The sequence below is a fragment of the Symphalangus syndactylus genome, chromosome 22 (genome assembly GCF_028878055.3).
Source record: "Symphalangus syndactylus isolate Jambi chromosome 22, NHGRI_mSymSyn1-v2.1_pri, whole genome shotgun sequence".
NCBI classification, from domain to species: Eukaryota; Metazoa; Chordata; class Mammalia; order Primates; family Hylobatidae; genus Symphalangus; species Symphalangus syndactylus.
In genome coordinates, this window is record NC_072444.2 from 16,466,657 (window position 1) to 16,487,783 (window position 21,127).

Here is a 21,127-nt window from a genome sequence, read left to right on the forward strand (position 1 = left end):
GAGAGTTAGGACTTTGCTTTGGATTACATTTTGGCTTAAGGGAATGTTGTGGCTGGTTTGATCTTCTATCCAAACTGCTCTTTCTCCATATCAGCAATAAGGCTGTTTTGCTTTATCATTTGTGTGTTCACTGGAGTAGCACTTTAAATTTCCTCCAAGAACTTATTCTTTGCATTTACAACTTGGCTTTTGAAGTAGCTTTCAGCCTATCTCAGCTTTTAACATGCCTTCCTCACTGAGTTTAGTCATTTATAGTTTTTATTTAAAGTGAGAGATGTGGCACAAGACCACATAGAGGCCACTGTTCAGTTATTAATTTCGATATAATGGCCTAACTTCAATGTTACTGTGCCTGCTGAATAGGAAAGTCTAAGGAGAGGAGAAAGATGGGAGTGGCGGGGGACAACAGCCAGTAGGTGGAGCAGTTAGAACACACACAACTTTCTTAAGTTTGCTGTCTTCTATGGGTGCAGTTCATGGCGCTCCCAGTTACAATGATAACATAAAAGGTCAGTTATCACACATCATCATAACAGATATAATAATAATGAAAAAATTGAAACATTGGGAGAATTACCAAAATGTGACAAACACGAAATGAGCACATGCTGTTGGAAAAATGGTGCTGATAGACTTTCTCAACACAAGGGTTTCACAAACTTTCGATTTGTAAAGAATGCAATATCTATAATGCACAATAAAGCAAAGCAGAATAAAACGAGGTATGCTTGTACTCAGAGCTTTTCCCCACATGGGAATATCTAATGTGATTAAATAGGATTTTTCTAGTTGCTGAAAATGAAAAGATGTTTTTCAGAGAATTTCTGTTATATAATTTGTTAGAGGTGTTTTTGTCTTTTCATGCTTTTACTGAGCAAAGTCATGAAAAACGATATTTCATAATTACCAGCACGTTCAAACACCATTTGTTAGACGTTTTTGATGAGGCAGCTTTGGATAATGATATGAATTATTGCATCTTTAAAAGGATTTTTCGAGAGGAAACATTTTTTCTTCTGGCTTCTAGAGTGTTTCTGGGAAAGTAAGCAATTATAAGTATGCTAAGTTCAGCCTCTGTTTTAAAAGTATCCTATCTTGTTGGATCTGCCAAAAATACTACCTCAAATGAGAGTTTTCACCTTCCTCTGCCATCCTTCTGGTGTATTAATAATAAATCCTTGAAAGATGAAAGAAGTAGAACAGATTGAAATGAAGTTTGGGAGGTGAATTTTATGTTGTACATGGCTCTCTTTTCTCTGCCTAGCTCTTTGCAGCATTTTTTTCTGTTACTTGGATAAGTGACGTTTATGTCAGGTTTTTTTTTTTTTTTTTTTTTTTTTTTTTTTTTTGAGACAGAGTCTTGCTGTGTCGCCCAGGCTGGAGTGCAGTGGCGCGATCTCGGCTCACTGCAACCTCTGCCTCCCGGGTTCACGCCATTCTCCTGCTTCAGCCTCCTGAGTAGCTGGGACTACAGGTGCGTGCCACCACACCTGGCTAGCTTTTTTGTATTTTTTTTAGTGGAGACGTGGTTTCACCTTGTTAGCCAGGATGGGTCAGGTTTTCTAATGATCCTGTAGTTTGACACTGTCATGCAGTCGGTACAATCTGAAATGATGGCTTGTTTAGCCAGATAAATTTTCAGAGTTACAAACTACAAAATCCTCTATATGAGCTTCAAAACACAATTGTAAGAGTACACACTGAAGTGAAGAACATGGCTTATTTAGCCAGGTTATGTATAAAGAGGATTTAAATGCTTTAAATGAGTGTCAGTAGCAATCAGTAGTAAAATATGGTTGACAAAAGTGCTCCTGTGATTCTTGGTTTCATTAATGGAATTGGAGCGGGAAGGAATAAGAGAGGTATGTTGCCCTTTCACTCAGCAACAAATTTTTTTTAGTGAGTGCCAAGTACATTCTGGGCAGACCCCACCTCAATACCTTTGTGTTGGAACAAGATTGAAAGAAAAGATCAAGCTCATTTGGGAATTAAAAATCTTGGTTGGAGGGACAGGATGCTAGGAGAGGGTTATGATTGGCTTGAAACAAAAAATAGTGGTGTGAAAATTGTCAGTAATGGCAGTGTTCACATAACTTAGTGGTCTGTCGCTGATGGAGAAGGATTTGACTTCTTTGTGATTTTAGGGATGGACACGAGACAAGTGGATAGGTGATATAGGGAGAAAAATTGGGGGCCAGTAGAAGGAAGAGTTTTACAGTATTAAAACTCCATTTAATTATGAAAAGAATTTGTATCTTAAGTTGCTAAAGTTTCATATCCCTAGTGGTATATTGTAAAATATATTCAGACTTTAGGTGGATGGTGAGACTAAATGGCTCCTTCCATTCAGGAGAGTTTGACTCTTAATGATTGTTCATCACTCAGCTGAGAAGAAAAGAAATTTGAAGGATTGCAAGCAGTTTGGGAAAGCCCATTTATATATTCCTTTTAATAACCTATGGTTTACTGCTATGCTTACCCAACTTAGAATCTGAATTTCTTCTATTACTATTAAATCTAATTATGCACTTGTGATTGAATGGTTTGGAAGGAGTACAAAAAGGATATTTTTTTTTCTTTCTTTTTTTTTTTCATTTCTAGTCATTATGGCTTTTCTAGAATCTCTTCTGGTGCGTGTGTGTGTATGTGTGTGTAAGTGATCCTGTACTTTTAAGTGGAAAACACAAGCTCCAGATAGACTATTGTTGTAAAAAGTATTAATGCAGTGAAGTTGAGCAAAAGTAAGTCTGTAAAATGGTATGCCAAGGATACGCTTTTAGCATATGAACAAGTTTCAGTCACTTTTTGGGAGATAGAGAATTTGAGTTGTGTAGGTAGAAGAAATTTGTTTTCTTGAATAAGCCTGTGTTTTGTGAAGTAACTTGATGGAAAATTTTTCTTACCAGGAATCAATTATGATTGAGGGACATGCCACCCATTAGTATAGTTGGATAAAGGTCCTGCTACATCCATTCAGCGTTTATAAAGAAAAGATTTCTGCTGGTTTATTTGAAAATATGGGGGTATTCCATTTCATGAGAGGTAATATGTGTAACAGTTAAAAGTACATGCCTATAACCTGACTGTGTTTTAGTTACAGATGGGGGAGGCTTTCAGCAAGTTATTTAATCTCCCTGTTCCTTAGTTTTTACATATATCTTATGACCTGTTAATAATAGTACTTGCCTTCAAGGTCATTTGTGAGCATGAGTTAATATATATCTTGACTGCGCACGGTGGCTCATGCCTGTAATCCCAGCACTTTGGGAGGCCGAGGCAGGCGGATCACGAGGTCAGGAGATCGAGACCATCTTGGCTAACACGGTGAAACCCTGTCTGTACTAAAAATACAAAAATTAGCTGGGCTTGGTGTCACGTGGCTGTAGTCCCAGCTACTCAGGAGGCTGAGGCAGGAGAATCGCTTGAACCTGGGAGGTGGAGGTTGCAGTGAGCCAAGATCACGCCACTGCACTCCAGCCTGGGCGACAGAGCAAGACTCCGTCTCAAAAAAAAAAGAAGTGTGTATATATATAATGCTTAGGTTGGTGCTTTATAAATACATTTCTCTTTAGCTTCAAAGCTGAATTCTTAGTGTATAAAAATTAGTTTATTGGCCGGGCACAGTGGCTGATGCATATAATCCCAGCACTTTGAGGGAGGCCAAGGTGGGCAGATCACAAGGTCAGGTATTCGAGACCAGCCTGGCCAATATGGTGAAACCCCATCTCTACTAAAAATACACAAATTAGCCGGGAGTGGTGGTGGGTGCCTGTAGTCCCAGCTAGTCAGGAGGCTGAGGCAGGAGAATCGCTTGAACCCGGGAGGTAGAGGTTGCAGTGAGCCAAGATCAGCCACTGCACTCCAGCCTAGGCGACAGAGCAAGACTCCATCTCCCCGCTGCCCAAAAAAAAATTAGTATATCAATATCACCACATATTTAGGGTTTTTTGGTTCAGCTATATGTTAATATTAGGAATATCATTAGAAACACTGTTTTTACTTCAAAGTTACTGAGGAAATTAGTTTCATACTGTTCAGAAACCTCATTGAATAATATGTAACCTCAGTTATTCTGGACAGGCTGGTTAAAAGTTTTATCAGAACAGCTGGAAAATAGTGGTAGGAAAAGATTTCACATACAGACTTAAAATTTTTGGAAAACATTGCCCGTATCTATTTTTCTTACTCTGCATAAGTTAATGGATTCGTTTTCTTTCTCCTCTCCTTACCACCCTGTAACACCCTATTTCTTCAGGCAACATAGGAGTATTTTGACATTATTTGATGATAATGTTACCATAATAGATGATCACCTGTGTTCATTTGATATGCCCTTTATCTTGGCTGGGCTGCCCTCTACAGTTGAGTTCAAGGGATCTTTCAGTATTAAGATTTTTACCCTCTGGCTGTGTTATTTAGCAATGCCCAGTAGGTTGAACTGATAATGACTCTTCTCTACTTAGGCTTGTATCATTCTTGTAGCTCCTGATATTAACTACATTATAAAAATACTTGTTTGTTCTTGAAATGTTGTTTACAGATCACATGCATTGATGCATAATAGATTCTGTTTGCTTTGTAATTACGAGAAATGCAGTCCAGTAGTGGGAGGTTTACTGCTTTATTGTTCCTGTTAGCAGCCAACAAAAAACTGTTGTCACCAAAACTGTGTCAGTGGAGATAACTAGAAGATGGTTCCTGTAGTTGTATTGCATCCCAGGTTCCTATGTTACCAACTTTGCCTCCCGGCTTTCTTTTCATCTCCATCACCTACTCTCTGTGGCCTGCCCCTTTGGTCCCCCCCTTTATTCTGTACTCCTGCTCTACCTTTCTGGCTGTTGTTTTTCTGTGACTTAATTTCTTTAGGGCCATCTTTGCCATGGGGTAGGAAGGCTGAATGGGGATGAGCCTTGGACACTAGATTCCAGTTCTTCCTTTTGAGCACAAGATCAAGTTACTTATACCATCTGTGGGTAGTTTGACGCCTAAGAGTAGGACGAAATAAGACCAGAGTGGGCCCAAAGGTTGAAGCTTATCTTTTTTTGGACTGATAGCAATGAATATTTTGCTGCTTTATTTATTTTGGGGCAAGACAACATTTTAAGATTGTTATTATAATTCTCCATTTTAGAGCTATAAGTGCCCTCTTATATACCTGATTAGTTAAAAAGAGCAAGCAAGTCTCTGTCATTAAGAGTCTGATCTTTATTGAAAAGTTTATTTCTTAGGACTTTTACAAAAATAAGGAATGACACAGATGGCAAGTAGATCACAGAGATGCTAGACAATGCCAGATCATGAAATGGGTGATCATGAGATCCAAGAGTAGGAACCAGTAGTCACAACTGTACTTGTGCCACCAAGCAGACATTTCCTTGCACACTGCTGTAACTTGTGGCTATTAATAATCATCGAGGATTTTTGCCACTGGATTTCAATTAAATGTGACTTGATTCTTTGATTCTATGTGTGGTTAAATTCTCAAGTGAAGAACTGTCATTCTGATTTTCTAGTCTTCTTTCTTCTCCTATTATTACTAAATAGAAAGATATTTTTGTTGAGCTGCATGCTATGTCCTGTCCCTTCCAACTGATCTGTAAGCTTTTCCATTGGCTTTCTTTCTGTTTCCTGCTGCTTTCTTGCTTCATATTTGAAGGGAGGATTCAGACCTATCCAGGTAACAAACTACTGGTTCTGCATGGCCTCTTTATAACTCAGTCTGCTTGTTATTATTACATTGAGATTGATTGCTAATGAATGGATACATTCACGTTGGAAATTTACTATTGGTATATTGTTTCAAGGCTTTTAATCCTGCAGTGAAAATTATAAATAACTACAGGTACTGGTTGCCATTTTGAGAAATTTGAACTCTGCTGATTCCAGACCATTCTTAGGCCTGTCTAGATTGTCTACTTTTATTGCGAACTATTCTAGAAGGCTCAGTTTAGTATGAGATTGTGCCACCTTTTGGAGAGGAAAAAAACTGCTTAGTTCAGCATGTGACAACCCTACGGATGGTTTAATTTAGCTTGACCCTGATGGACTGGGTAAATATTTTATGATCAAAGAGATTCCTTGTTCTTCTAAGTATTTTATAAATTACTTGAGCAGCAGTCTTTTAGGAGGCTATGTTTAATTTTTAATGAGTTGATAATGAACCACTTACTCTTTATCAGAGTCAGTTCTTTTATATAATAGAGAAATATCAATATCAGCTACCCCATTTGTTATACTTTATTATACATATATGTATGTATATATATATAGTATGTGTATATGCATATATGTATGTATATATACAGTATGTGTATCTGCATATACACATACTGTATATATACAGTCGGGTCGAAACCACCCTACTGTTATCAAATATGTGTTGATACTGATAAGAGCTCGCCCTAGTATGGTATATTTTTGGGAACCCAGCAATAGGTAATTTATTCTTTTTATGCGTATTGTATTTGTAATTCAAGTTGACCAGATTTTTATTAGTGAAGAAAAGGAGACAGTAAAATTTATATATTCCCCTTTGTAAAAAAAAAAAGAAAAAAAAAAAAAAAAGAAAAAAAAAATTTTTTTTTTCTCCCCTTCCCAGTTTTTCCAGAGGCCTCAAATACAGCCTCCTAGAGCTACCATCCCGAACAGCAGTCCTTCCATTCGTCCTGGTGCACAGACACCCACTGCAGTGTACCAGGCTAATCAGCACATCATGATGGTTAACCATCTGCCCATGCCGTACCCAGTGCCCCAGGGGCCTCAGTACTGTATACCACAGGTAAAGTATCTTTGAGGCCTAGGTGGTCCAGCAATAGAGTGGGAATTAACCCAGATTCTCATCAGAGGGAGCTGGGAGGATGAATTGTGGCATTAGTTTTTGGTGATGTGTGAACTGTTTTGTTGGTTAAGTATCTAGCCCTTTTGTGATTTTTCATTATGCTGTGTGAAGATATTTCTACATCTGTTTACTTAAAATTTTTTAAAATGATAGAGAAATTGTTTTTATCTACTTGCTTTCTCCCATCCCTTTGCCACAACCAACTGCTCTAAAATGGACTGAGTGATTATGCTGTTCCTGAAATCCTTTAATGTCATTGAAAAGCTACCAGCCTGAGATTATTTTACAGTGAGCTGATGTCTGCCTGTGCACTGATACGTTGTATGGCTTTACTAAGCTGCACCTTTCTCTTCATTCTCATTGTATCTTGCTGGCAAGCAAGCATTTTTAATGTGTTTGACCCAATCGCTTTACCTCATTTAAATGATTCTCTTACACAGAGAACTTTACTTTCTGTAGTAAGCTACTTTCTTCTTCTTATTATTTTATTATGTTTTTCGCCCCCAGATACCATATTATTTATAAATATTCATACTTTCTCTTTTCTAGTACCGTCATAGTGGCCCTCCTTATGTTGGGCCCCCACAACAATATCCAGTTCAACCACCGGGGCCAGGTCCTTTTTATCCTGGACCAGGACCTGGGGACTTCCCCAATGCTTATGGTAAGTAGGAAAAGTCAAGACATTTCTGCTAGTTTTTTAAATTTTGTTGCTTGGTGGGTCAGTTTATACAATGAGGTTTAGTGGTAAGAAGAATTTTTAAATAACATGCTGCCAACAGTTCTTTCTTGAAAGCTACTTTTTTTTTTTCTTCCAGAAATGGGAGTCTCATTACGTTAGTCAGGCTGGTCTTAAACTCCTGGGCTCAAGTGATCATCCTGCCTTACCTTCCCAAGTAGCTGGAACTACTGGCACATGCCACTCTGCCCAGCTTTAAAAGTAATGTTTTGGCTGGGCGCGGTGGCTCACGCCTGTAATCCCAGCACTTTAGGAGGCCGAGGTGGGCAAGGAGATTGAGACCATCCAGGCTAACATGGTGAAACCCCGTCTCTACTAAAAATACAAAAAATTAGCTGGGCGTGGTGGCGGGTGCCTGTAGTCCCAGATATTTGGGAGGCTGAGGCAGGAGAATGGCTTGAACCTGGGAGGCGGAGCTTGCAGTGAGCCAAGATCATGCCACTGCACTCAGCCTGGGTGACAGAGCTAGACTCTGTCTCAAAAGAAAAAAAAAAAAAAAGAAAAGTTACTTTTTAGAGAGTGGCTTACAAGAGAAGTTTTATAGGAATATATTTAGTTAATGACACCTTCTTTACAAGCAGATAATTCTACTGGAAAGAATCATGTTTCAGAGTTCTGACATCTTCCACCAGTTCACTGTTACCTAGATTTTTATTGGATTTTTGCCAGGGGCATGAATATACCTTATCCTCCTTTCACAATTTCTTTTTCTCCAAACATTTCCCACCACCTTACACCTTAAAGATTTTGTTAATGTCTTTCTTACTGGAATGCAATTTCCATGAAAGTAGAGATTTTTGTTTTGTTCACTGCTATATCCCCAGCCCCTAGAACAGTGACTGGCAGGTACTTGGAGAATATACATGCCATAACTAAATATAACTCAGTGAACCTGTGATTCTCTGCAAAATTGTGATAAGATCTATGGCATGGGGGAGATTTTGGGTATTAGTTTCAATGAAAATGCCTTGAAAAATTAAAAGTGTTTTTAATTTAGAGAGAGCTGGGTTGCCAAGATTATTGGCATATGCGCCAATGCTGAACTAAAAGTGATAAAAATTACTTATTTCATTCAACAAATTTTTACTTCATATTACATTTCTCTTATTCCATGGAAGGTGAATAATAAGGGATAAAATTAGTAGATACTAGAAAAATTAAGTTTTGAGATTCAGTAAGCATTAATCTGTTATATTACCAACAAAGCAAAAACTTATTAAATAATCTTAATATAACACGGTAACTTATCCATTAACCAGTTTCCTAAAATTGGGATTGTCTCAGTTAAGATTACAGCAGAATTGATTTGATTCAAGTAGCCCAAGAAGGTTTTTTTTTTTTTCAGTTTTGAGGTGAAGTAGGCAAAGCAACCAAATGTTACGTGGCTTTACTTCTTTTAGAAAAGGGAAAAGTTTTTTTTCTGTTACTTTGGTTGATACTGTCTTGGGAAACTGCTATTTCAAAGTGCTAGGCAATACCCTTCACTTATCCTCAGGGAATACATTCCAAGACCCCCGGTGGGCGTATAAAACCTCAGATAGTATGCTATATATACCATGGGTTTTTTTGTTTTTTTTTTTTGATCTGATAAAAGGGCTGCTAAGTGACTAATTGGCATGTAGCATATACAGCATGGATACACTGGGTAAAGGGATGATTCACATCTCTGGTGACATGAAGCAGGACAGTGCAAGATTTTATCATTCTATTCAGAATGGCTTGCAATTTAAATCTTATGAATTGTTAATTTCTGGAATCTTGTTTAGTATTTTCAGAACATGGTTGACTTCAGGTAACTGAAATTGCAGATAAGGGATTAATACTACATTTTATATAACCTCACTAAATGTCTCAAATATGTTTATTTAACTCAGGTTTATTAAGTTGTATCATTACTATGAAATTTGATATTTTCAGAACAATAATGTGTTACATATATGTGAATTTAAAAGTTACACAATATATATATCACCCAACTTTCGACAGCATATTGCAAGTGCTGTTGAAGTATTCCTTGTGTAATCCTTGGACTTAACTTTGTCACCATTTTTATGTAATTCTAGTGCCTTTATTCTAGGTCCTTATTCTGAAAACCTAAATCAAAGTAATTATTTTTGAGAGTAACAATGGTTGTTACTATCTAGAATTTTTTAAATAGAAAACAATGGGATTATTAATTAGCATAAACATGCTAAAATGGACAGTGTCTCCCTTTAATTTCTGTGTTGCAAGGGGAATACAATTAGTCTTCTAATTTCCAACATCATTTTTAAAGATGTCTTACTGAATTGTAATCTGCTTTTTACTTAGCGATTATGCCAATCACTTTACTCAGAAAATGTCATCATTAAATTTCCTGCTGTAAGTCTGTGCCAGCCCTCTTTATTGCTTTTAATACTATTGTACAATATGTATAGAAACAGTAATGGTGAGTTTACTAGTAGGGACATAATGTGCAGATTTGAATATACAATATTGTAACGTTTTGGCTTTATTTCTATTAGATATATACCATTTTTATTCATTTTTATGAAAAAGCAGTATGTTGAGGTATAATTGTATCTCAGATATTATTGATGTCTGTTCCCTTTCATAGATATGCTTTCTTCCCCAGTAAATTCTCATGCAGATCCAGTAGACATCAAGTGGGCAGTTTATCATCTAGATTAAAATATTGTTTCTCTAGTTTTCTTAATATTAGAAAAACAATCTTAAAATAATTTATTTCATTATGAAAGTAACTAAATTAATGATAAAAATTTAAATAGGCTGGGCGTGGCAGCTCATGCCTGTAATCCCAGCACTTTGGGAGGCTGAGGCAGGTGGATCATGAGGTCAGGAATTCAAGATTAGCCTGGCCAACATGATGAAACCCCGTCCCTACTTAGCGGGATGTGGTGGCGGGTGCCTGTAATCCCAGCTACTCAGCAGGCTGAAGCAGAAGAATTGCTTGAACCCAGGAGGCGGAAGTTGCAGTGAGCAGAGATCATGCCACTGCACTCCAACCTGGGTGACAGAGCAAGACTCCGTCTAAAAAAAAAAAAAAAATTTTAAATAATCTAGAGTGCATAAAGTTGAAATAGCCAGTTTCTCTCCCTTCCCACCGTTTACAGAAATAACATTTAACAGTTTGATACGTACTTTTTTTTCATTTATATTTAACAAGTTTTTTTAAACTCAACACGGAATATTTATAGTAGTCTAAATAATAAAACTTCCTGGTTATTGTTTTCCTCTCATACTATATTCATGGGCATCTTTCTATTTCATTATCTATAGAACTTCTCTCATTTCTTTTAAAAGCTATATAATCTATTTTTGGAATGAATCATAATTTATGATATATAATTTTTTGTACTTTAGTAGAGATGGTGTTTCACCGTGTACCAAGGCTGGTCTCGAACTCCTGAGCTCAGGCATTCTGCCTGCCTTGGCCTCCCAAAGTGCTAGGATTACAGGCATGAGCCACTGCACCTGGCCATGTTTATTACTGTTTCTATGGAAAATTCAAGGTTTTGAATTTTTTTTAGAAGACAGGCAGTGTGCCAGTTATTTTGTGGAATACAGGTGTTAAGATACTCTTCCTGCCATTCAGTTTCTTATAGTAAGGCTGTTAGATATTGTGCTTAGGTTTAAACAATGAGAAGAAATCTAAATATTCACTGCACCATTGGTTTCACATCATAGACAAGTAAAATGAATAAAAAGTAGAGTAAAATAAAGTAGAAAACATACATGACTATTAAATTTATAATTTGGCCAAGAAGACCTTTAAAGAAAACTGCCATTTACTGCCAGTATCATTTCATGTTTTAACAACAAAAATCATCAAATAGGAGCAGTCCTTTATACAAATTTTTAGTTGTTGAACCTCTGTGTGACACCGGGGCCTGTTGTGGGGTGGGGGGAGGGAGGAGGGATAGCATTAGGAGATATACCTAATGTTAAATGAAGAGTTGATGGGTGCAGCACACCAACATGGCACATGCATACATATGTAACTAACCTGCACGTTGTGCACCTATACCCTAAAACTTAAAGTATAATAAAAAAAAAAAAAAAATACAAACCAAGGTTCACATAAAAAAAAAAAAACCTCTGTGTGTGTTTGTATTTCATGATTGTTATTGTATTAATTTTGCAATACATCATTGACACTTTTTATATAGACTGAGGTTTGGGAACCACTGATTTAGAACTGGGATCAGTAAACTTTTTTTTTCAGTAAAAGGCTAGATAGTAAATATCTCAGGTTTTGCAGGCTGTATGGTCTCTGTTGCAGCTGTTCAGCTGTGCCACTGTGATGTAAAATCAGCCATAGACAGTTGATAAACTACTGTACGTGGGTGTCTTCCAATAAAACTTTATTTAAAAAAATAATTAGTGGTGGACTAGATTTGGCTCTTAGACTGTAGATGACAGATCCTTGATCTATACAAATGTACCTCATTCCGTGCATAAGAAATCTGAGGTCCAGAGACATTAATTAACTAAACTAATTAATAAATGATATGCAAAAATTACTCATTTCTAGTAGAATAAAAATGTTTTTAAATGTTTCTGACTAGCTTATTATAAATATTATATATTTATAATAATATACTATTATTTGGTAGGGCAGATTTTCTACTCTGCTAGAGTTCACAGTTAAGAAGACTTAATGTTTTGCCAATTGCATTTAATCCCACTGTATTGAGATTATCTTGTTCTGCCATATTTATTGGATTAATGTGATATACCAGGCTCTTCCCCAATCATGTAGGCTCAAAAATGTTTCATGAGAAGAGTCTAGGTTTTTTTTTTTTTTTTTTTTAAGAGATCACCTTTTGGATCTTATTTCACTTACCTCAAAAAATATGGTGAAGTGAGCAGATTGTGTTGCTTGCCTGGCAGCATTTGAAACCAATTTTGGGGATTTGTTTTCTGAGTTAATTTCTGAGCCAATGACATAATAAAGTAGCACATAATTGCTAATTTGAGCTCTGCTTTGAGAATAGTTTACTCATTGTTAGAGGATGACTGAGATTTTTTTTTGGTCTTTTTACATTGAACTTACTGAAATCATAGTCATGCCCTCTGCTTAGATCTTTTCCAAGATCTGCTTAGATCTGATTCACCAAACCTAATTGATACCTACAGAATTCTGGTACTGCAAATCATGGTGTTTCCAACAACTTTACACTTGAAAAGTGTTATGGTGGTAGTGGGGATGTTAATGGTGATAATGAAAGTGGGCCAGCCTTATTTGACTGTTTGCTTAGTACCAAGGATTTTACCTGTGTTAACTACCCTCGTACATATTTTTTTCCTTCTTGTTATGATGAATCAATTATCCATGTTCCTGTGGAAAACCAATCTTTTATGTGTGTACTAGATCCCATCCTGTACCCATTTAAGGCTATTACTCTAGCAATTCTTTCTTTCCCACATTGACAATTTTCCCCCCTTCCTCTGCTGGATTAGTGTCATCTGTATATAGGCACACTGTTTCATTGACATATTAAGTAAAGTTTTTTTGATTCCATATTTTTGTCCAGCTATAGCTCAATTTTTCTGCTTTTATGGCAAAATTTTTAAGGAAAATATTTATACTCATGGTTTTCATTTTCTGTCTTCTCTTTCACTATTGAACCCACTCAAATCAGGCTTCACACTCTTCACCTCTCTGCCCAAACAACTTTTGTCAAGGTCACTGGTGAATTGTACTTTGGAAAATCTTATTTGACCTCTTCAGCACCATTTGATGTGGTTAAGCACAGCCCTCATTCTTGAATAATTTTCTTGATTTCAACCACTGCCTTGGTTTTCATCTCTTTGGCTGGAGTTTTCCCAATTTCTGTGATGACAGGGAATGCCCCAAGATTTAACCATTGGGCTTCTTTTCTATCTGTATTCATTTCCTGAGTTATCTAGTCTTGTTTAAATGTTGTTTATATTCGGTGAATTCCAAAATGGATAACTGTAACTCATACCTATCCTCTGACTCCAGATTTGTGTCACTGTCTAACTACTTGATCTGTACTTGAAGATCTGGTAAGCACCCGAAACTTGACCTGTCTAAAATTGAACTCTTGATTTTTCTGCCCCAAACTCTATTCCTTCAGTGTTCCTCATCTTAGTAAGTAGTACCTCAGTTCTTTCACTTGCTCAGGCATGAAACTGAAAGAGTTTTCCTTGAGTCTTCTTTCTGTCACACCAGTATCCAATTCGTCAGCAAATCTATAGGCTCTACCTTCAAACCATCCAGTATTTGACCCCTTCTCCACACCTCTACTGCAAACAATTTGGCTTGATAGTAATTATAATAATAGTCTTAAGTTTTGAAAGTTAAAAACAGCTCATTGGGAGTACAAGGAGTCGGGGAAGAAGATAATTTCAGGCAGATGGGAAGTATAGTCAAAGTTGAAGAGATTGGTGTACTCAAAGGATAGGAGTTAGGAGTAGGTTATAGCTAGAACAAAGATGTGGATTCAAGAATGATAGAAAATGTAGTTTGGAACCTGGATTCTAAGTATCTGGACTTTATCTTTAGACCATATGTTCTCTGCCTTTTTCCCACCCCAATATTAGGAAATTTGCTAATCCTTTTTGTACCTCCCTATGGCAGTAGTTCCCCATGAGTAAGGAGAAGAATTAGATCACCCCTACTTTCCAAGATGATCAGATATATTCCCTTCTGTCCCTGACAAAACCCATAAACAAACATACACATACACCCTTGTGTGAGAGTCACAGTTGCATGTGGTAGGCCTCCGAATAATATTTTTTAAAAGCAACACTATAGCATGATCCATGTTTTAGAAAGATAACTGTGGTGTGGATCTGTAGGAACTGGGTATTTAGTGGTTTTCATATTGGATGTTTGTGAATGTTTGAAGACATTACATATTTTGGGAATAATTTCTTGACCGCTTCAGTAACTGGAGGGGAGCTAGTGGAAAAAGATGATGAAGAATACTTAGTGTTTTTGTTTTTACGCTTTTAAAGGGATTGTGCAGAGACACAGTGTCATTGATAGTTCTGTAGTGTGTGACAAAATAACTGAATGCCTATTTAATTTTTTCCAACTTTTTAGGAACACCTTTTTACCCAAGTCAGCCGGTGTATCAGTCAGCACCTATCATAGTGCCTACGCAGCAACAGCCGCCCCCAGCCAAGAGAGAGAAAAAAACTGTAAGAGATCTTTATTACTTTTTCTTATTTTAAATCTAAAATCTATTCACTTATCAGATAAGTTTACGTAGTCATTATTCATCTCAATTCACAAATTACTGTGCCTTTTTTTTAATTCTTCCCTTATATTCATACCACTTGACCTGGAGGATTTGTATGGGCATGTAATTAGAAGTTGTTCATACCATTTGCATAATATCATCTTTAATTATTCACTGAGCTAGGTTTGCTACATGACAACATGTGCTCCACCTTTAGAACTGGGAGGGTTTAGTGGGCTAAGGTTTTACTCAGTGTGAGGAATTTAAGCTCAGTTCTCACATCTAGACTCTCCTTTAACACCAGTCTTTTTTTTTGAGATGGAGTCTCACTCTGTAGCCCAAGCTGGAGCGCAGTGGCGCGATCTCAGCTCAACTGCACCCTCTGCTTCCGGGGCTCAAGCGATTCTCATGCCTCAGCCTCCCAAGTAGTTGGGACTACAGGCACAAGCCACCAGGCCCGGCTAATTTTTTGTATTTTAGTAGAGGTAAGGTTTCGCCATGTGGCCCAAGGTGATCTTTAACTCCTGAGCTCAAGCAATCTGCCCACCTTGGCCTCCCAAAGTGCTGGGATTATAGGCGTGAGTCACCGTGCCTGGCCAACACCATTCTTAATCAGCTCTCCATTCAAGTATGAATTGACAGAAGAAAAAAATAGCACAAGAGAAAAGAACTGAGATATTAAGGATAGCAAGAAAAATCCTTCCTGTGAAACAGATATCTTTTAAGAAACAAAAAACAGTGTTTAGAAAATGTATTCTAATTGTTTTTTATAATTTATAGGGGCTTTGTCTTTGTCTAATGAAGCAGGCCCAAGAGAATTGGAGTGTAGTAATATAAAAGTCAAATGGCAGAAAAATTGTAGGAGAGTGGCTTGCAAATTGTAGGAGAGTGGCTTGCAATTCCTTACCCAACAGAACAGACAAAATGGGTGATCTTTATATTCAAGAGAGACTCCCACATTCACCCGTGTGAGTAAGATAGGTGGGGTGATTTATAGCAATACCCTTGAATTACTCTAACTTAATAAAAATTAATGAGGTTCAGGCCGGGTACAGTGGCTCGTACCTGTAACCCCAGCACTTTGGAGGCCGAGATGGGTAGATCACTTGAGGTAAGGAGTTCGAGACCAGCCTGGCCAACATGGCGAAAACCCATCTCTATTAAAAATACAAAAATTAGCTGGGTGTGGAGGCTCGCACCTATAGTTCCAGCTACTCGGGAGGCTGAGGCAGGAGAATCACTTGAAACTAGGAGGAGGAGGTTGCAGTGAGATCATGCTACTGCACTTCAGCATGGGCGACAGTGTGAAACTGTATCTCAAGTAAACAAACAAGAAAATAATAATGAGGTTCAAGACTTTGGTTTAAAACTTGTTTTTATTATTAGAAACAAATTACTTGTGCATATATCATAATGAACAGGACATGACAATGTATCATGACACTACAGTCAAGAAACTATATGCTTTGGTAATGTTGAATCAGCATGATAGAAGTTGGACTTGAAGAACACTCTCAGAATGCAGAAAAATGAATAGCAGAAATGAAACTGGAAGACAGTAGTTACAGATGTTTCTAAAGAAGAAAGTAGAATAAATGAATTAAAGCTATACTTAAAACTGTATTAGAAATAATTTTCCATACCTAAACAATAGCTGGCATTAGAAGTCTTAATTGAAGGACTCCCCTAAAAGCGTCCAGATCCAGGTGGTTTCATTAGTGAATTCCTTGAAATTCTCAAGAAGTGTGGACTGCCTTGATTAAAGTATGGTGGTAATAAACAACAGCGGGTCCTTTGTATCTTAGCACTCTCCCAGAATAGAATGCCTAGTCACAGACACCTCCTTTACAGCAGCAACTCCACTGACATCTTTAAGCATAGGGTAGCCTTTAAAAAAATTAAGACCATACACACTTTGTGCTTATTGCATTTTTTCACCTACCAGCACATCTTTATGATTATTCTGTGTCAGTTCATGTAGATCTGCCTCATTCTTTTTTTTTTTTTTGAGACAAAGTCTCGCTCTTTTCCCCCAGACTGGAGTGCAGTGGCGTGCTCTTGGCTCACTACAACCTCCGCCTCCTGGGTTCAAGCAATTCTCCTTCCTCAACCTCCCGAGTAGCTAGGATTACAGGCGCCTGCCACCGCACCCAGCTAATTTTTGTATTTTTAGTAGAGACAGGGTTTCACCATGTTGGCCAGGCTATTCTCAAACTCCTGACCTCAGGTCATCCGCCCACCTCAGCCTCGCAAAGTGGTGGGATTACAGGCATGAGCCGCTGCACCCGGCCAGATCTGCCTCATTCTTTTTACTGGCTGTTAAGTATTTAATTGTAAGGACGTAAGATAATTTTTTTTTTTTGAAATGGAGTCTTGCCCTGTCACCCAGGCTGGAGTGCAGTAGCGCAATCTTGGCTCACTGCAACCTCCGCCTCTCAGGTTCAAGCGATTCTCCTGCCTCAGCCTCCTGAGTAGCTGAGACTACAGGCATGTGCCACCATGCCCGGCTAATTTTTTGTATTGTTAGTAGAGATGGAGTTTCATCATGTTAGCCAGGCTGGTCTCGATCTCCTGACCTTGTGATCCGCCCGCCTCAGCCCCCCAGAGTGCTGGGATTACAGGCGTGAGCCACCGCGCCTGGCCAACATATGATAATTTTTGAGCTATTCTGTTCTCGATCAACCTTTTTCCAGTCTTTGCTGGAAAAGGCATGATTGCAGTCAGCATTATTACATATGTATATAAGGTTGTTTTCAGGATAAATTATTCCTAACTCGTAGGGTATTTATATTTTTTATTTTGGTAAAGAACTTCAGAGAATCATTTACAGCATTTAAAACTTTATTCTAGGCCAGGTGCCATGGTTCACACCTGTAATCCTAGCACGGGAGGCTGAGGCACGAGAATCACTTGAACCTGGGTGGTGGAGGTTGCAGTGAGCCGAGATTGCGCCACTGCACTCCAGCCTGGGTAATAGAGCGAGACTGTCTCCAAAAAAAAAAGGGAACTTTTATCTATGCAGTAACTTTCATATATTAAAAGTATTTTATGAAACTTGTATGTTAAATATGGTAAATAAAATCAGTCTGACAGGTTCTTACAAAACAAATATAAATATTAATAGTTTGCCTTTTTGACCTAGATATCCAGCCAACTAAGTTTCATTTTAGCTTGTTATTCTAATTAGTTCATGTCAGAGCTAATGGCCTACATTTATCTGATGGATCTGTGATTGAAATAAAGTCAAATATGGTGATTATCACCTTTGATATTTGACAGATTTCCCGGTTTGCACCTTTAACTCACTTATATGCCTATAAATTTGCTACACAGACACTCATCTGTACATATGCCATTTTATTTAACCTTATAGATAAGAATTCGGGATCCAAACCAGGGAGGTAAAGACATAACAGAGGAGATTATGTCTGGAGGTGGCAGCAGAAATCCTACTCCACCCATAGGAAGACCCACGTCCACACCTACTCCTCCCCAGGTAAGACAGAGTGAGCTGTAATGGATGGCACTATTTGTTCACTAACCTCTACTGAACTCTTCTTTCTTCTATAGCCACTTTCTGTACTTTTCATTTCCATCAGTTGTCTCGCAGCCTCGAATATCTAAATGGTATTTAAACAGACATGTTTTTTCTCTTCGCAAATTATAATATTTTAAAATTTTTATTGGTAATATATTCATGTATTGTTTTCACAATCAGAGCACAGGTGAGGTGCTGCCACTCTTCTTAATGAACTATCGCATGATACCAAAAGGAGCTGCATTCTTGTAGAAACCTCATCATTAAATGAGTATTTCACATTTCACATGGAACCTTAGGATTTAAGTGCTGCACCCTTTGTTAATGCAAACATTAAGGTTGAGAATTTAACATTTTTACCAAACAGTGTTGCTTGAGATGATTGCCTGTGTTATTGAGAGCATATTAGGATGTATAACAGGTATACTTCTTACCTTTTAGAACTACATAAATGAGCTTCTTGAGTGCAGAGTGTCTTCTTTAATTACAGTCATCCCTTGTTATCTACAGGGGATTTGTTCAAAGATGCCCCCTCCCCAGTACCAAAATTCGTGGTTGTTCAAGTTTATTATGTAAAATGGCGTAGTATTTGCATATAAACAGTGCACATCCTCCCATATACTTTAAAATAATCTCTAAATTACTTATAATACCTAATACAGTGTAAGTAGTTGTCATACTGTATTATTTTAAAATTTATGTTTTTATTTAAAAATGTTTTTTTCTTAAATATTTTTTATCCACAGTTGGTTGAATCTGTGAATGTGGAATTATTAATAAATTGTCAGTTAGGCACCTTTTTCTTCCTGGTGAAGAATGTGGTTATCATCATCTCCTAAGATTTTACTTTCTTGTTTTTAAGAATCAAGATATTATGGAAGGAACTGGAGTTTAGTAAACTGTAATAGAGATTAGAATTCCGCAAATCTGCCAAGATTTGTATTTCAAGCCTGGGTGCATTGGCTCACGCCTGTAATCCCACCACTTTGGGAGGCTGAGGCGGGCCAAATCACCCGAGGTCTGGAGTTCGAGACCAGTCTGGCCAACATGGTGAAACCCCATCTGTACTAAAAACACAAAAATTAGCTGGGCGTGGCGGCACTTGCCTGTAATCCCAGGTACTCAGGAAGCTGAGGCAGGAGAATCGTTTGAACTCAGGAGGTGGTGGCTATGGTGAGCCGAGATTGTGCTACTGTACTCCCCAGCCTGGGCAATAGAGAGAGACTCTGTCTTAAAAAAACAACAACAACAACAAAAAAAAAACAAAGATTTGTATTTCATTCCTCCTATGTCACTTTACATTTTGATAAATGATATAGAGACACCTGGTTTTCAGATCTTAAAAATTATCTAAAGTGAAGCCAGTTGCAGGTGCAGTGGCACATGCCGATAGTCCCAGCTATTTGGGAGGCTAAACAGGAGGATCCCTTGATTCCAGCTTGGGCAACATAGCAAGATCCTGTCCCTTAAAAAAAATTGTCTAAAGTGAAAGCCTAGTGTCTAGAAACAGATAAAAAGAAAGCTATTAAGGAGTAGGGGGCTGCTCTCTTTCCTCCTTTATGCCTGGATGGTAAAGGGGTTCCTTGGAGCCCAGTTTACAAACACGTGATACGGATGATCACACAGAAAGCATTTCAGCATGATAGACTATTGACTTAATTTTAGTAGTACAGACAAAAATAAAAAGTTCATAAAAATGTTCTTAAATATCAAAATCACAAACAGCTGGCTGAGTTTAGAGCCCCTTGGAAATCTGTGAATTTGAGAAAGACTTAATTTTTGTCCTTTGTTGTAATGATGTGTTTTCTCTTGGAAATGATGGTATCTGGCTAACATTTATCTCAGCCTTTTATTATCCAGATGAGTATATATGTCCATCTGGACATGTGTGTTGTAAGGTCATGTTAATAATTCTTCATCATTCCTCATTATTCCCCTAGGAACATTCCAATTTTGGAATGATTAAGCAGGTCTTATATTTAGTCTCTTCCCTGGAAGTGAGCGTGGGATAAGCAAAATTTTCAAATTGAAATAATCTATATATGTGCTCTGTTAGGTGGGGGTACACTATAGCAAAACTTTAGGATTAGTTGATCAGTGCAGTCAAATTTTAGTCTGTATTTTCAAACATTAAAATGTTAATACTGTCAAGCCAGATAAAGGATAGACAATCCTTTGTTGATTTCTGTTTAAATTCTCAATTTGTAAAAGTGTTCCTATTTCTCCACAGAGGATGTGGAGAAATAGGAACACTTTTACACTGTTGGTGGGACTGTAAACTAGTTCAACCATTGTGGAAGTCAGTGTGGCGATTCCTCAGGGATCTAGAACTAGAAATACCATTTGACCCAGCCATCCCATTACTGGGTATATACCCAAAGGACTATAAATCATGCTGCTATAAAGACACATGCACACGTATGTTTATTGCGGCACTATTCACAATAGCAAAGAGTTGGAACCAACCCAAATGTCCAACAACGATAGACTGGATTAAGAAAATGTGGCACATATACACCATGGAATACTATGCAGCCATAAAAAATGATGAGTTCGTGTCCTTTGTAGGGACATGGATGAAACTGGAAAACATCATTCTCAGTAAACTATCGCAAGGACAAAAAACCAAACACCGCATGTTCTCACTCATAGGTGGGAATTGAACAATGAGAACTCATGGACACAGGAAGGGGAACATCACGCTCCGGGGACTGTTGTGGGGTGGGGGGAGGGGGGAGGGACAGCATTAGGAGATACACCTAATGCTAAATGACGAGTTAATGGGTGCAGGAAATCAA

At 37.8% G+C, this 21,127-nt stretch overlaps 1 protein-coding gene across 12 annotated transcripts in view; it reads left to right on the forward strand.

Annotated features, from left to right (window-relative positions):
- The window catches only part of EIF4G3 (eukaryotic translation initiation factor 4 gamma 3), a 369,656-nt gene that overhangs the window by 194,525 nt on the left and 154,004 nt on the right, over window positions 1-21,127 (forward strand). For 9 of the 12 annotated variants that reach the window (XM_063631629.1, XM_063631624.1, XM_063631625.1 and 6 more), the window contains 4 exons: window positions 6,599-6,778; window positions 7,388-7,502; window positions 14,653-14,750; window positions 18,165-18,287. In XM_063631629.1, coding sequence (XP_063487699.1) covers window positions 6,599-6,778; window positions 7,388-7,502; window positions 14,653-14,750; window positions 18,165-18,287 — 516 coding nt within the window. Of the gene's footprint in view, window positions 1-5,656; window positions 5,678-6,598; window positions 6,779-7,387; window positions 7,503-14,652; window positions 14,751-18,164; window positions 18,288-21,127 lie in introns of all 12 variants that reach the window. The other 3 variants (XM_055261042.2, XM_063631623.1, XM_063631630.1) reach the window with 2 other exon arrangements.